Below are 14,597 nucleotides of genomic sequence, written 5' to 3' on the forward strand. Positions count from 1 at the left end.
CCAATTGCGCACAGCAGCAATTGTCCACGAACAGTCTTGGATTGAACGACCCAAATTATTATTATTTTGTTTACGTGAAGGGAATTAACCGTATTAGAAGGATCCTTGCTGCACTACAAACAAGCTTGCTCCAATAATAATGATAATCCTTGCATTTGATACAGCGCCTTATCACGTCTTCGAGGCGTCTCAAAGCGCTTCCCAGGATATACTGTAAAGTGAAGTGACTGTGTATTTTGTGGGTGAAACTAGGCAGCCAATTATCTATCCATCCGTCCTGTCTTCTTAATCATATGTGACAGTGCCACCTTGTGGAGACTGACTGGTTGGAGACCCCTGATATCGGGGTGGGGGGGGGAGGTGGGGGGTGTTAGCCTCTGTGACTAATGGGCACAAAGCTCTCGGGTGAGGGACGAGCAGCCGGCATTCAGGTTCCCGATCAATTTGGAGTGGGAACAATGTCTGCCAGAGGTATAATAATAAATAATAATATTCCTTGCATTTGATACAGTGCCTTATCCCCTCTTTGAGACGTCTCAAAGCGCTTCACAGAGTGCACTGTAAAGCGGAGTGACTGTGCAGTTTGTGGGCGATATGCGGCGGCAACCCATTGGACACAGCGGTGCCCCACAAAAGGTCGTGGATTAGGGGACCAGTTTATTGGGCAGGAGGGTGCGTGGGTTCAAGTGACTGAATTGTAGGAGAGGAGAGAGTGTACGTGAACATCGCTGGACACAGTAGCTCAGCTCACTGTATTAAACAGGGTAACTGCTGTGGGGTAAGAGCAGGGGGAGTGGGACTAGTTGGTAGCTCTTTTAAAGAGCCAGTACAGGCAACGATGGCCCGAATGGCCTCCTTCTGTGCTTCTAGGATTGAATGAAGTGAATCTGCCACCTAAGGACACAGAGATAAACCGCTTGTCAGTAAACGAGATGAGATAAAGCCAGGAATGGTTACAAAAACACACGCTGGGTCATTGCGATGTAACGGTATAAGTAACGACCAAGCAAGCAACCGGAAATAAAGGCAGGAAGCGCAGAGCGAAGATTCCTAATTCTCGGCCAGAATTCTCCTAATATCATAGATGTTCGTGGAGTCCCGTAGGGTAATGGTTAGAGCGCTCGCCTCACAAGCGAGGGGACCCACGTTCGATCCCGGGCGGGGCAAAACCTTGGGAAAGTTTCCTTCACACGCCTCTGTTTACCAAGGTGTAAGTCGGAACCCCATTATCAGTCCAACCCCCAAAAAATAATAATTCGGTCACTCAATCCACGACTGTTTGTGGGGACGTCGCTGTGCGCAGTTGGCTGCCGCGTTTCGCCCACAAAATATACAGTCACTCCGCTTTACAGTATATTCAGTGAAGAGCTTTGAGACGTTTCAACGATGTGATAAGGCGCTGTATCAAATGCAAAGATTATTATTAATAAAGATCCCCATCTCCCTCTAATCTCCCCTTTAATTTCATTTGCGATCAATTAATCGCGCGTGTCCTCTGGTTGCTTTACTTGCTGGCCAGCGAAAATAATCTCATAGTATTTACCCTCCTACAGCCTTTCTCTGTGTTTTTATCTGCACTGTCACTTTCAGTGTAGTCGGGCTGAGCAGGATTTGGTTGCACGTTCCCTCCCACATAAACCCATTGGTTTAATCTGGTGTCTTTCTCCCTCTCACGCACTCGCACTGATCCGGAGGAAGCAGGAACCAGAGAGGTTAGAAGTGGACAGGGCTGTCTTCAACCCTCGTTTCTCCTTTGCATTTCAATATCTGTCTATCTCCATGTAATGGGTTTAAGCCAAAATCTTAAACGTAAGCAGTTTACTGTAGTCCTTATGCAATTTGGGCTCCTTCGTCTAGGCGAGAGAGGGCAACACTCACAGATCGTATTTCAAAGTCTTCTCAGGTTCGCAGAGTTTAGAGATTTCATTTTGTTTCATTTCAAACCAGTACGGTTAACAGCTGTGGAAGACTTGGTGGAGTGTCATGGGTGGTTTCGATCCAGACTAAATGTCAACTGGTTACAGATTTAAGGCCCAGTAAAGATTAGTAAGTTTGCAAATGATAAAAGATTTGGCATTTTTGGATGCAATGTAGGCAGACGGTGGTAATTTATTTTTTACACACAACATCTCACAAGCTTGTTCGCTTTGATGTTTGAATTTTGTGGTCCTGGTACTCAAAACAGATGGACAGGTTTGAGGTGTGGACTGTACCCAAGGCAACCCAATGCTGTATCTGAGAGATGCTGCTCAAATTTAGCCCGGTGTGAAACTCAGGGCCCACACTGCTTTCACGCAGAGATATTGGACCTGTTGAATATAATATTTTGCTCTCAAGATATACAGTCAATTCACTTGATACTATATACTGTGAATCGCTTTGAGACATCTCAACGACGCGATAAGGCACTCTATCGAATGCACGGTTTATTATTGTTATTAAAACACTCACTAAACAACAACAACAACTTGCATTTATACAGTGCCCTTCGACCCGAAGGCGTCTCAGAGCGCTTAACAGTGGCGGAGCCCGACACAAAGCACAGGATATACCTGCGTGGTTAAATTAATTTTAAAACAATGGCAGGACATGTGTCAGCCCGGCTCGGTCGGTAGCGCTCTCACCTTCTGAGCCAGAAGGCTGAAGGGTTCAAGCCCCCCCCCCCCCCACGTCGGGATTTGGAATCGCACAGTTTAAGACGACGCTGCAGCGTGAGGGGAACGCTGCATTGTCGGAGTCCTTTGGATGAGACGTTAAACCATCTCCCTGTTCAAGTGGACGTTAACAATCCCAATCAACCAACAGCCAAGTTCCTACTTGCTGATGGTTAAACAGAAGCGTGTGGAGTAAGGAAACTTGCCTAAGCTTTTCGCCCTGGCCCAGCCGTGGCGGGAATCAAACCCGGGTCCTCTCGCTACGCTACGGGACTTTTGAACATAACCCACCGTCCGTGTGTTTCACAGTGCGTCAGCGATGGAGAATCCTGAGAAGCGAGTGGAAGTGGTGCTGCTGTCCTGTGGGTCCTTTAATCCCATCACCAACATGCACCTCAGGATGTTTGAGTTGGCGCGAGATTATCTGCAAGGAACAGGTTTGGCTTCAATTTTTTTTTAAAAATGCATCATCATTTTTCTCTTGTACAAAACAATAATAATTACCAAAATTCTATATCGCATTACAGTGATCTTATGAAATGCTTTGAGTCATTCGGACAACGTGATAAGGCGATGTGTAAAATGCAACTATTATTATTGTATTATAAAATGTGAGTTCACAGTCACTAATATTAATAACCCTTTCAGTTTGATACAGAGCCTTTCGTGTTGCAAGGACGTCTTGTAGCGCTTCTCAGGATTTACTGTGAAGTGTAGTGACTGTGTTACTTTACAGGAAATCCCGTGAAGAGGTGTTTTGAGATCAAGTTATATCCAATGCAAGGATTATTCTGACTTTGAGGCGGCTCAACTTTCTGGCAATTGTTTAAAGGAGCTGGAGAAATGCTGGTTCTTTCTTTTAACTCAGAATGTAGACTTTTTGTCCTTTGTTTTGATCAGCCGCGGAAACCCATGTATCCAAACCAAGATGAGAATTCCACGCATCCCATCCCACCTACACATGGAGATTGTTGCAATGGAATACATACTCTCCCTCTCCCTGGAGGGTCACATCCTGCTTACCTAATTCCAGACATTATTAGACGCAGGTTGGCAAGAGCCAAAGCTTGTGGGGGAGCCCAGAGTGAGCGTTGGCAGTAACTGCTGGAGTCTAATCAGCTAAACCACACAGCTTGCCATTGAGAGCACTGGCTGGCAAAGCTTACCCGCTGCTTGTCCAACAAGGACGACCTTACCGTTAGGGCATTGGCTGGCAGGGTTAACAGGAGCTGAATGGGAGGATTCCCTGTCCCCCAATGACTAGAGTGTGGGTGTGGAAACAGTCGGACATGAGATGTGTACGTCACATTATTCAGTCTCTTCCAGGTGTAAAACACAGACAGTCTAACCAGTTAAAACTGCCATATCTTGCCATTGGGTGCTTGTGCAACTCAAGTTTAATCCAATTATCTTTCCAAACTGCTGCAGGGAAATACACAGTGATAAAGGGTATTATCTCACCAGTGGGCGACGCCTATAAAAAGAAAGGTCTAATCGAGTCACATCATCGCCTGACAATGGCGACCCTGGCCACTGACAGCAGTGACTGGGTGACCGTGGATCCCTGGGAGATGAATCAGAAGGAATGGGTCGAGACCGTGAAGGTTCTCAGGTGAGTGACATGGCTCGAGGAAAAAACATCTGCCGATTCTTGTGGGGAAAAAGTGTAATAAAGTGTCCTGTATCGTATTGGTTAGAGCACTTGCCTCGCGAGCGAGAGGACCCGGGTTCGATTCCCGGCCTTAGGCAAGATTCCTTAGTCCACGCGCTTCTGTTTACCGAGAAGTAAATAGGACCTGCCTGTTAGTCGATTGGCAGATCGTTTTCAGGGGATAATAATTCCTTACAAAAAAATTGGTCACTCAATCCACGACTGTTTGTGGGGACGCTGCTGTGCGCAATTTCGCCCACAAAATATACAGTCAGTTCACTTTACAGTATTTTTGGGGAAGCGCTTTGAGACGTCTCAACAACGTGAAAAGGCGCTGTTTCAAATGAAAGGATTATCATCATAATCGGTTATTCATTTCATGCCTGTTTGTGGGACATTTGCTGCGTGCAAATTGGGGGCTGTCTCGTTTGCCTAACAAAATACAGTCACGACATTTTATAATGAATCCTGTGAAGCGCTTTGAGCCATCCTTCCGACGTGAAATTCAAAAGATTATCATTATTATTATTATTAATACTCTCCGCGGAATTAAACTTCTCCGGTCAAACAAAATTTAGAAATCTCTTTTGAACTCCCATCCGACTGATGGTAATTTATAGCAAAGTTGATCATGTGGCACAGACACGATGGACTGAATTGACCTCAATTCTGGGATTGATTCGGACTGCGGCCACTTTGGAAGGAGATGCTCAGTTCTGGATGATTAGTGCTTCATTCCGGGCTTTTCTCTCTCCTTAAGACACCATCACGAGAACCTCCGAAACCTCAGCAACGCCGAGAAGAGCTCTGCTCGATGCAAGAGAGGCAAGAAAAGGAAGAAAGAAGAAAAAGAATGTTCATTGGAAACAAAAGGTGGGCAAACCTCAACGTACAACGGGCGATCGGTCCAGTATTAAATCGGCAAAAAAAAATTACAAGGCTATGGGGAAAGAGTGGGGGAGTGAGACTATTCGGGCAGCTCTTTCAAAGAGCCGTCCACAGGCGCGATGGGCCGAATGGCCTCCTTTTGTGCACTAAGATTCTATGATTCTTAACTGCACAGAGACACAATCTCATTGTTTATTTAAAATCTTTAAGCCAGAATCACTGAGGAGAGGCACGTCCGTGGAAACGTCCCCTCCTGTGAAAGGAAACAAAATGATGGCAAATTCCTTCAGGACAGGAGGGGGAATGGGGGAAGGAGGGGGAAATTAGCGGAGGAATAATATAATCCTTGCATTAGATACAGCGACTTATCACGTCTTCGAGATGTCTCAAAGCGCTTCACAGGATATACTATAAAGTGAATTGACTGTATTTTGAGGACGAACAGAATAATAAACTGAGTGCTGTAACAAACACCGATATTATTATTAAAACAGGCACTTGTTCTTCCTCAGACTGCCCCGAGGTGATGCTGCTGTGTGGGGCGGACGTGCTGGCCACATTCGCGGTCCCCAACCTCTGGACGACAGAGGACCTGGAGGAGATCGTGGGCAAGTTCAGCCTCGTGTGCATCAGCCGGACGGGCAACAAGCCCGAGGATTTCGTGTACGGGTCCGACCTGCTGTGGCGTCACCGGCAGAACATTCACCTGGTGACCGAGTGGATCGGCAACGACATCTCAGCCACCAAGGTCCGTCGCGCCCTGCGCAGGGGAGAGAGCGTCAGGTACCTGCTGCCCGACCCCGTGGTCCAGTACCTACAGAAGCATCACTTGTATGATCAGGAGAGCGAGGACAAGAACGACGGCGTGGTTTTAGAGCCACTTCGACGCAACGCCAAGGAAACCAAGTAAGATCTCCTTCCAGTGCGGAGCGAGCAGGCGGGGGAGGCCCCACGTGGATTCTGATCGCTCTTCCCGGTGAGTTAGATCCATGAGACTGTCTCCAGCGCATCACAGTGCTGCATCAGCGAAGCTCTCCCACTTTCTCCTTGATAAGCCTGGTTCACCTCTGAGGGGCTGGGGCTTGGAGGAGTGGGGCTGGTTCTGGTGGTGATGGGGGATGTGTGTGAATCTTTTTAACCCATTGTCGCCCTCTCCACTACCGGTTCCACCAATGACCCTCCCACCCCCAGAGCAGTAGTCAGCAAGTGTTCGATTTTGATGGTGTTTTTATCAGTTTTTAATCGCTCTCTACTGTCAGCTTCTAAAATGCGTGTTGGGGATGTTAACATCTCAACACCTCAGGCCTGGGAGCGAGGTGAACTGCCAACACACTCTCTGGGCTCCAAATGGGGGAGATGGGGTTGGGGGGGTGGGGTGAGGTTGGGCTGGGGGTGTGGACATGGGCTGGGGGAGTAAATAATTCCCGTTTAACGTCGGAGGGAAAAGAAAGGAACACCGCTTTATTATTATTATTATTATTATCGATGAAGGAATATTGAGCTGTTTAAGACTTGTATGTGGGTTGGTTGTGAAGCAGTCTTGAATAAAGAAAACATTTTGTTGATGCATTTTTTTTTGGCTGTTGATTTTAACCAAAGTCCGTGCAAGACTCCCCCCCCCCCCCCACACCCGCCCCCTTCCCCGTCCGTCCGTACACACTTCTGTCTTTGCTTTTTTTTAATATGAAAAAACCCCACAAAATTAAGCGTTTGCATTAATTCTTTTTTTGATGTCTCGTTTTGAGTGAAAGGAAGGTCGAAAAGATCTATCATTGATCACTTTGAGAGATAAGATGGACGCAGGTTGAGATTCTCTTCCCTTCTCCCCTCCCTCCCTCCCCCTCCTGCCGCCGATTAACCAAATTGATTGGGGGGGGGTAAATTCCAAACTAATCTGCGGAAACACTATTTTGGTGAGCGGGTGGTAAATGGGAGGGAGACAGTGGAAGCTGAACTTGTTGATTCTTTCAAATGCAAATCAGACAGATTTATTTTAGGAAATAGTAATATTCAGGGAGACAGTCAGTATATGAGAGTAGTTCGGGACTTGACATGTGAAAGCGACTGTCAGGATGGTGGAAGGCGAACGGATGGACTTTGGTCTTATTTTGTCTAGTATTTCCTATGTTCCTATGATCATTGTTACATGTCAACAGGGCAAGAACTTGAGACAGGTCAGGAGAGCTGTGGGTCTGATCGCTGGACTGTGCTGATATTTACCTGATCTCGACTAGGTTAGTGGCCTCACCTATACCCTCGTTTACACCTCGGTTCGGGAGCAGGAACGTTCGGCGCAACTCTGACACTTGGCTCCGAGGTCAAAGAATAAATCGGAAAATTCCACCCGCGTTTGTCGGAAAGCCATCCGTGGATCAAATATGAGTTTACGGTGGGATTAGGAGGGGGGAATGGGGTGCGGGAAGTGTTTGTGAATGGATGGGGGTGGGGGGGGGAATATGTGACTTTACATTTGATAGTTGTCAAAACTATTGTTGAAACCGGATCGTGTTTCATACTGTTGGATGTTAACCTTTTGGATGAGACGTTAAAACGAGATCCCATCTGTGTCCGTTGAGGTGAACGTTAAAGTCCCCACAGCACTATTCAGAAAGAGAGGGAGTCTCTCTCTCCTGGTCTCCTGGCAACAATCCCCCCAAATAAAATTGGTCGCTCAATCCATGGCTGTTTGTGAATTATTTTTCCAACCCTCCAATTTGCTTCTCGCTTGTCCTTCAGCCCTTGATGTGCAGCAGCTTATTGCTGGACTCACTCTTATAATAACCTTAGTTATTATCAACGGATAAGACGCTATATCAAATGCAAGGATTATTATTATTATTGATAGCAGGTTTCAAAGGGGAATTGGAAAGGTACTTGAAAAGGAAACCTTTGCAAGGCTATGGGGAGAGAGCGGGGGAGTGAGACTAGTTGGTAGCTCTCAAAAAGGCACAGGTATGATGGGCCAAATGGCCTCCTTCTGTGCTGTAGGATTCTATTAAACCAACTGCGCTTTGCTGGCTGAGATGAACTAACTTGGGAGAGATGAAACACACCCTGGTTTTCTCTTTACACTGAGGTCGACTGAGAGGTTGAATGTCGTGTTGAAACTGTTTCAAGGTCACTTGGGAATCTGGAACTGATTTCCCACTGTTAGCAGATTGAGTAATCGATACCGTGAGCAAACACAGATAACAACACGGAGACAGAGTATCAACAAAAAAAAACCTGTAGCTTTGCATTTTATACTGGATTGTCCAGGTCATGGGGTGGGGGGTGGTTGCTGAAGTTTCCCTTTCCCCCACCCCCGAATCTCAAAGCACTACAAAAATAGAGAGAAGCAACTTGCATTTATCAGGTCAGACGTCCATCTCAGAGCTGAGCGCCACTTGGCGAGAGCAAAGATACCAGAACTGAGGATAAGACCACTGAGTGCACTAAGTGTAGAGAGCGTTTCCATTGGGAAGGGTTGGTCAGCAGTGCCGAGGTTCAATGGGTTGAACAGAGGAGATCATTGCCCAGGTCAGGGTAGGTTAACCCCTCCTCTTGTGCCTACTCAGTACATTTCTACGTTCAGTCCTGACTTGTAGATTCCCTGCTCGGTGTTGGGGTGACACGGCAGCAGTTATCTTGTTATTTCACTTGATAACAGGGCTCCAATACACTCGCTCACGATGTCTACCGATTTCAACGGTACCTGGAACATGGTCAGCAACGATAACTTTGAAGCTTACATGGCAGCGCTGGGTGAGTCAAACACGCTTGACAAATCACACAGTCAATTCACTTTACAGTATATTCTGCGCAGCGCTTTGAGACGTCTCGAAGACGCGATAAGGCGCCGTATCAAATGCAAGGATTATTATTATTATTGACGGGCTGGGGCAGTGGCCATGGTTGCTTGTTTGATTTGCAATGTTTTTCGATTGAACGTAACAATCCTTGCATTCGCTGTAACTTTCGAGTCGGGAGGACGTCTCAAATCACTTCGCAGGATTCACTGTAAGGTGCAGTGGCTGTATTTTGTAGGCAGCCAGTTACGCCACAGCAAACAACCCAGAAATAGCTGTGGAGCGAACAACCTTTTTTTTAATCGGGGGGATTGTTGGCCTGGACACCGGGAGAAATATCCTTCTCGCTTTTACGTCTACCTGAACAGAACTATGGTTTTAATGTTAACGTTTCATCCGAAGGATGACACCACTGACAATGCAGTGCTCCCGCCAGCACTACACTGGGGAGTCAACCGAGACCGTAAGTTCAAAGTCCCCAATGTAGGTCTTGAACACTCAACCCTCTGTCTCTGAGGCGAGAGAGCTACCATCTCAGCCAGGCTGACGCACACTCAAATTTTGGGACCTTCTTACGTCCGGTCTTAATTTTAAAGCTTTTGTGTTTTTTGCAGTTCTGACAAAGAACTGGCTTCCGAAGGTAAGAATTTTCCAAAAAATCCTACTTAATCTCACATTTTAAGAGTTTAAGGTCTAACGTGGGTAGGTCTTTCTTTTATTTAAAAAATGACAGATATTGATTTCCCCACACGCAAGATTGCCAACCTGCTGAAACCTCAGAAAGTTATTGAACAGAAAGGGGATTCGTTCATCGTCAAAACCCTCAGCACGTTCAGAAACTACAGGGTCCAATTCACAGTAGGAGAAGAGTTTGAAGAAGATACAAAGGGATTAGATAACAGGAAATGCAAGGTAAGAAATTCATGTCGTTTCATAAACCTGGAATTCAATATTGCGCCCTATCACATCGTCGAAATGTCTCAAAGTGCAGCGCAGGATTGGATTGTAAAGTCCAGGGGCTGTTTATTTTTCAGCAAAAGCAGCAGCCAGTTTGCGCACACGCACACACAGTCGTGAAGTCAATGAATGACCAATTCTACATGGGGGACTGTTGGCCAGGACACTGGGCGAGACGCTCTTGCTTTGACACTGTATTTTGCGGGAGTTACGCGGCAGCCAATTGCGCCCAGCGGTGTCCCACAAACGGTCGTGGACTGAGTGACCGCATTTTTTTTAGGGGGGGAGTGGGGGATGGATTTTCCCCTCTCCCCCCCCTACCCGGAAAGTGATCCGCCAATCGACTAACAACACGGTTCCTACTTTCTGCTGGGTCAACAGAGGCGTGTGGAGTCAGCAAACGTGCCTAAGATTTCGGGAATCGAACCCGGGGGGGGGGGGGTTCTCTCGCTTGCGCACTAACCACTACGCTACGGGATTCCACGTGATGCCTTCTGCTTTCGCCCTGCAGAGTCTGGTGACCTGGGTTTCCAACAAACTGGTGTGTGTCCAGAAGGGAGAAAAGGAGAATCGGGGCTGGACTCACTGGGTTGAGGATGGCGATCTTCACTTGGTATTTCTGTTTAATCTCATTCTAGCGAAGTGCTTCCAGGTCTTTCAACAACACATTACATTTATTTGGAAGGGGGAACGGGGAACAGGTCAGCTGAACAGAGGGTGTGGGAGGGTTGGTATGGTGTTAAAAGGGGTGGGGAGGAGCAAGGCCACGGAGGGTTCTAAAAATGAGGACAAGGATTTTAAACTCAATCCTCTGGGGGATGGGAGACAGTGGAGCCGGGCACAGATGGGGGTGATTGGTTCACGTAGCTTGTTATGGGAAGTTCTGGACAATCTGCAGCTTGTGGAGAGAAGAGGTGGGGAGTCTGCCGAGCAGGTTAGAGATGTGAATACAGGGTGGCGTTAATTTCCCCTCCCTCCCCTTCACCCCTCTCTTCTTCTTCAGGAACTGCACTGTTCAGATCAAGTATGCAAACAAGTCTACAGAAAGGTTCCTGGAGCATGAGAGACGAAAAGTGCTGAGTGCGATTCCGCTGTTGATTGTGAAGCTGTCTTATGCATCGATGAATTGATTCATGTAAAGTTCTTGTGACCGACCGGTAAGAGAACCCATAGCTTGGGTTAAGAAGCACATTCAGCAAACTTACTGGTGAGAAATGACTTGCCTCTACTGTATACTTAACTGCCGAAGAATTGAAGAATCTGGGTGTTGAATCTGAAGTGTAAACATGTCACAGAGCGAATACTTCGTTTTATTTTCTCTCCGAAATGTGACTTTGCACAGGTCTCTGGAGTGTGGTTATAGCCGAGGTGGGAAAGAGCCCGTAGCAAAATTCTGGTCTGCAAAGTCCTATTGTTCAAAGGCAGACAATTGTACAAAATGAACTTGACAGCCATAAAGAACTGACTCAATCAAATGTTCGAGTTCTGTGGTCCCTTTCTGTTAAATGCTATGACTGGCTGTGGAACTCTCTCCCTCAATCCCTTGGCCTTGCCCCCCTCTCTCTCCCCATTTTTGGTCATGCTTGAAGACCTTCTTCGACCGCGCCTATGATCACTTTCCCCCTCCCACTGGCTCGGCATCAGGCTCCGCCACTGTTAAGCGCTCCCAGACGCCTTCCAGCATGAAGGGCGCTATATAAATGCAAGTTGTTGTTTTCCCTCCACTCACTCCCCTCCAGTCTTCAAGGGAAAACTCTGCAATTCAGCTTGTCCTCCTGATGAGCTTCATGGTAGACTGTTTGCTGTGCGCAATTGGCTGCCGTGTTTTGCCCACAAATTATACGGTCAATTCACTTTACAGTATATCCTGTGAAGCGCTTTGAGACGTCTCGAAGACGTGATAAGACGCCGTATCAAATACGAGGGCTATTATTTATGTGAGGTTTGAATTGATTACATAAAGAATATGATGTATCTCAGCGCACAAAAAAATGAATGCATCTGACCATGAGATGGCGCTTAGACAATCTTCCTGTAATTCCAACTTCTCTGCTGTAGAGAAGCAGCTCAGAGGTGCTAACCCTTAATGACGTCAAGAAAGTTAACAGAGCAGTTCCGTTGACCACCTAAAAACGCTTTCAACTTAATTGTTCAGTTGCCGTGTTCATATTTGCCTACAAAATACTTGGTCCAACACTTTGCAGTAAACCCTGTGAATCACAGTGAGACATCCTCCCGATATTAAAAGGCTCCATCAAAAGTCGGGAACATTTATTATTCTGGATTTAAGTATTGGTTGAAACTGGCTGCTGTACAAGTTGCATTGATGCTGCAGCTGATGGTACTGATTGCGTTCCCAAAACAACCCTCGATATGGTTTGATGCTTGGAGCCTAATTGATATCCCAAACACTTAACAATGATAATCCTTGCAATTGACGTAGTGCCTTGAGAAGGGTCAGCAACTTGAGGATAGGAGAAAAGGGAAGAAAACAAGGCTCTTGCACACATCCTCAGTTTATTTATACACCGGAAAGCAGAACCAGAGGGTTGTGTGATGTTGCTCAGTAAGTGAATTGGATAGGTACTTAAAAAGGAAAAAAATTGCAGGTCTGTGGTGTGAGAGCTGGGCGATGGGACGAGTTGGATACCTCTTTTAAAGAGCCGGCACAGGCACAGTGGGTGAATGGCCTCTTTCTGTGCTGTAAGATTCTATGATTCTAAATCAGCATCTGATCAACCATCGTAGCTTAATCAAAGTACACCAATCGATACCATCGTCATAAGGAGTGGCCCAGGAGTCAAATAGATGCCTTATGAATAGCGACTGACATCATACAAGCCCGATTGTGACAACATATCCACCGGTCACAGAGCTTCCAGCATCGGTGAAGCCTTTTATGTGGGACAGTAGATAAGAGCAAAGGTCAACTGGGGAGGGTAATGGGAGCTGCCTGCAGAAACATGCTCAGCCTTGTACAAGACAGATGAGCTGTAAGACCTTTCTCTAATTAGCACCTCGCTATAAATTGGCTGTGCAGGAGTGTTGATTCATCTGTCAAATGGAATGCCTCACGTAAGTTTCACCCACAAAATGCACAGTCACCTGAGAGCGATTATGTAACAATGATTAATGGGGATCCATGGCTGACTTTTCTTTTATCCTGCACAGGGCGCTAAATATTCATGGTGGGCTGTCTGCCTGTTCATGTGGATGTCAAAGATCCCATGGCACGTCTCAACAACAACAACAACAACAAGATTCCATTTATAAAGCGCCTTTCACGTCAGGAGGACGTCCCGAGGCGCTGCACAGTTGGGTCATGACCCGAGCATTGGGGGGGAATGGTCAGGGTGAGGGGAGGGAAGGGAGGGAGCGAGGAGGGGGGAAATGGTCAGGGTGAGGGGAGGGAAGGGAGGGAGCGAGGAGGGGGGGAAATGGTCAGGGTGAGGGGAGGGAAGGGAGGGAGCGAGGAGGGGGAAGAGAGTCGAGAGGGGAGCTGAAGGCTCGGTCAAAGAGAAATGAGTCTCTCAAAAAAAGAGGAGTTCCTCTCGGTGTCCCGGTCACGCACGTATGTCATGGATTCTGCCGCGTGCAGATTGGCCGCCGTGCCAGCCTACAAAAATAGTCACTACACTTCAAGATTAAATTCCTGCCAAGCGTTTTGAGAAATCTGTGCCGAAGCGAGCGGTGCTGTGTGTGTGTGTGTGTGTGGGACACGACCCTGCGGGGAGGGCCGCTATATACACGCAGGTTGTTGCTGTGCGTGAAATGCAAGGATTGTTTAATTCTCCCTTAATCCCCCCCCCCCACCCATCTCCGCGACCCTCCCCCACCATTTGGTGGTCAGGCGTTCAGCATCTCTGCCGCCCGCCGCCCCCCCCCCCCTCTCGTGCCTCCCTCAAGTCCCATCCAAAGACCTTCCTCTTCGATCGTGCCTTGAGCCACCCAACCCCAACCCCAACCCCGTGAGACCTCCACCCCCCAAGTGACCCCAACAGCGCTCGGGTTCAAAAAAAACCCCCCCCGACTGCCCAGGGCTCTGGACGTTTTTTCCGACGCAAAGGGCTCTGTACGAGTGCAATTCGTTGCTGCTCAACTTCCCCCTTTTCGCTGCCCCGTCTGAATAAATGTCCGCGGCGCAGCGCGACCCCTCCCCTCCCGACCGCGCAGCCCCAACGCTGGGACGCGCTCTGAACCCGAGCGGCGCTCTCCCCGCAGTCTTAGCACAATTCTCGGCCAATCGCAGGAGCCCGGGGGCGCTCGCGGGCCGCGATTGGTCGGCGACAGCCCCCCCCCCCCGCAGGCGGGCCCCGCTGATTGGCCGGTCCGGGGCAGGGCCGCGCCCTCCGATTGGCCGGAGCGCGGCGGCGGGCGTCCTGGTTGGTCGGTTGGGGCCGGAGCTCGCGAGGGTGGCGGTGGGAGGGAGGGGCTGCGTGGGAGAGCTCCGATTGGTCGGCGGAGCGGGGCGGGGCGCCGATTGGGCCGAGGCGCCGCGCGAGAGCGTGACGTGAGGGGGAGGCGGGAGGAGGGGGAGGAGGAGGAGAGGGGAAGTCACGTGAGGGGTTTCAAAATGGCGCCGGAGTTGTTTTGATGAATAAGAGACTTTGTGTCAGGGCCACAACAACAAGGATCGCGCGCGCGGCTCCGTCTCGTCTG

The 14,597-nt window shown here is 48.3% G+C and overlaps 1 protein-coding gene across 1 annotated transcript; it reads left to right on the forward strand.

The window, feature by feature from the left end:
* Window positions 1-2,963: 2,963 nt before the first annotated feature.
* LOC103184238 (nicotinamide/nicotinic acid mononucleotide adenylyltransferase 1) lies at window positions 2,964-11,413 on the forward strand. The gene is made up of 8 exons (XM_007902143.2): window positions 2,964-3,091; window positions 4,083-4,266; window positions 5,066-5,178; window positions 5,688-6,099; window positions 8,804-8,937; window positions 9,715-9,893; window positions 10,450-10,551; window positions 10,942-11,413. The coding sequence occupies exons 1-8, from the start codon at window positions 2,974-2,976 to the stop codon at window positions 10,999-11,001; spliced, it is 1,302 nt and encodes a 433-aa protein (XP_007900334.2). The 5' UTR covers window positions 2,964-2,973; the 3' UTR covers window positions 11,002-11,413.
* Window positions 11,414-14,597: the final 3,184 nt, after the last annotated feature.

This window comes from Callorhinchus milii, unplaced genomic scaffold, assembly GCF_018977255.1.
Source record: "Callorhinchus milii isolate IMCB2004 unplaced genomic scaffold, IMCB_Cmil_1.0 Scaffold24, whole genome shotgun sequence".
Classification (NCBI taxonomy): domain Eukaryota; kingdom Metazoa; phylum Chordata; class Chondrichthyes; order Chimaeriformes; family Callorhinchidae; genus Callorhinchus; species Callorhinchus milii.

Bases quoted from the DNA above. Each gene is read 5' to 3' on its own strand.
- LOC103184238 (XM_007902143.2), top strand. From the start codon at position 2,974: ATGGAGAATCCTGAGAAGCGAGTGGAAGTGGTGCTGCTGTCCTGTGGG. The intron at 6,100-8,803 runs GTAAGATCTCCT...GGTGTTGGGGTG, and splicing joins CGCAACGCCAAGGAAACCAA to ACACGGCAGCAGTTATCTTG. The intron at 9,894-10,449 runs GTAAGAAATTCA...TTCGCCCTGCAG, and splicing joins TAGATAACAGGAAATGCAAG to AGTCTGGTGACCTGGGTTTC.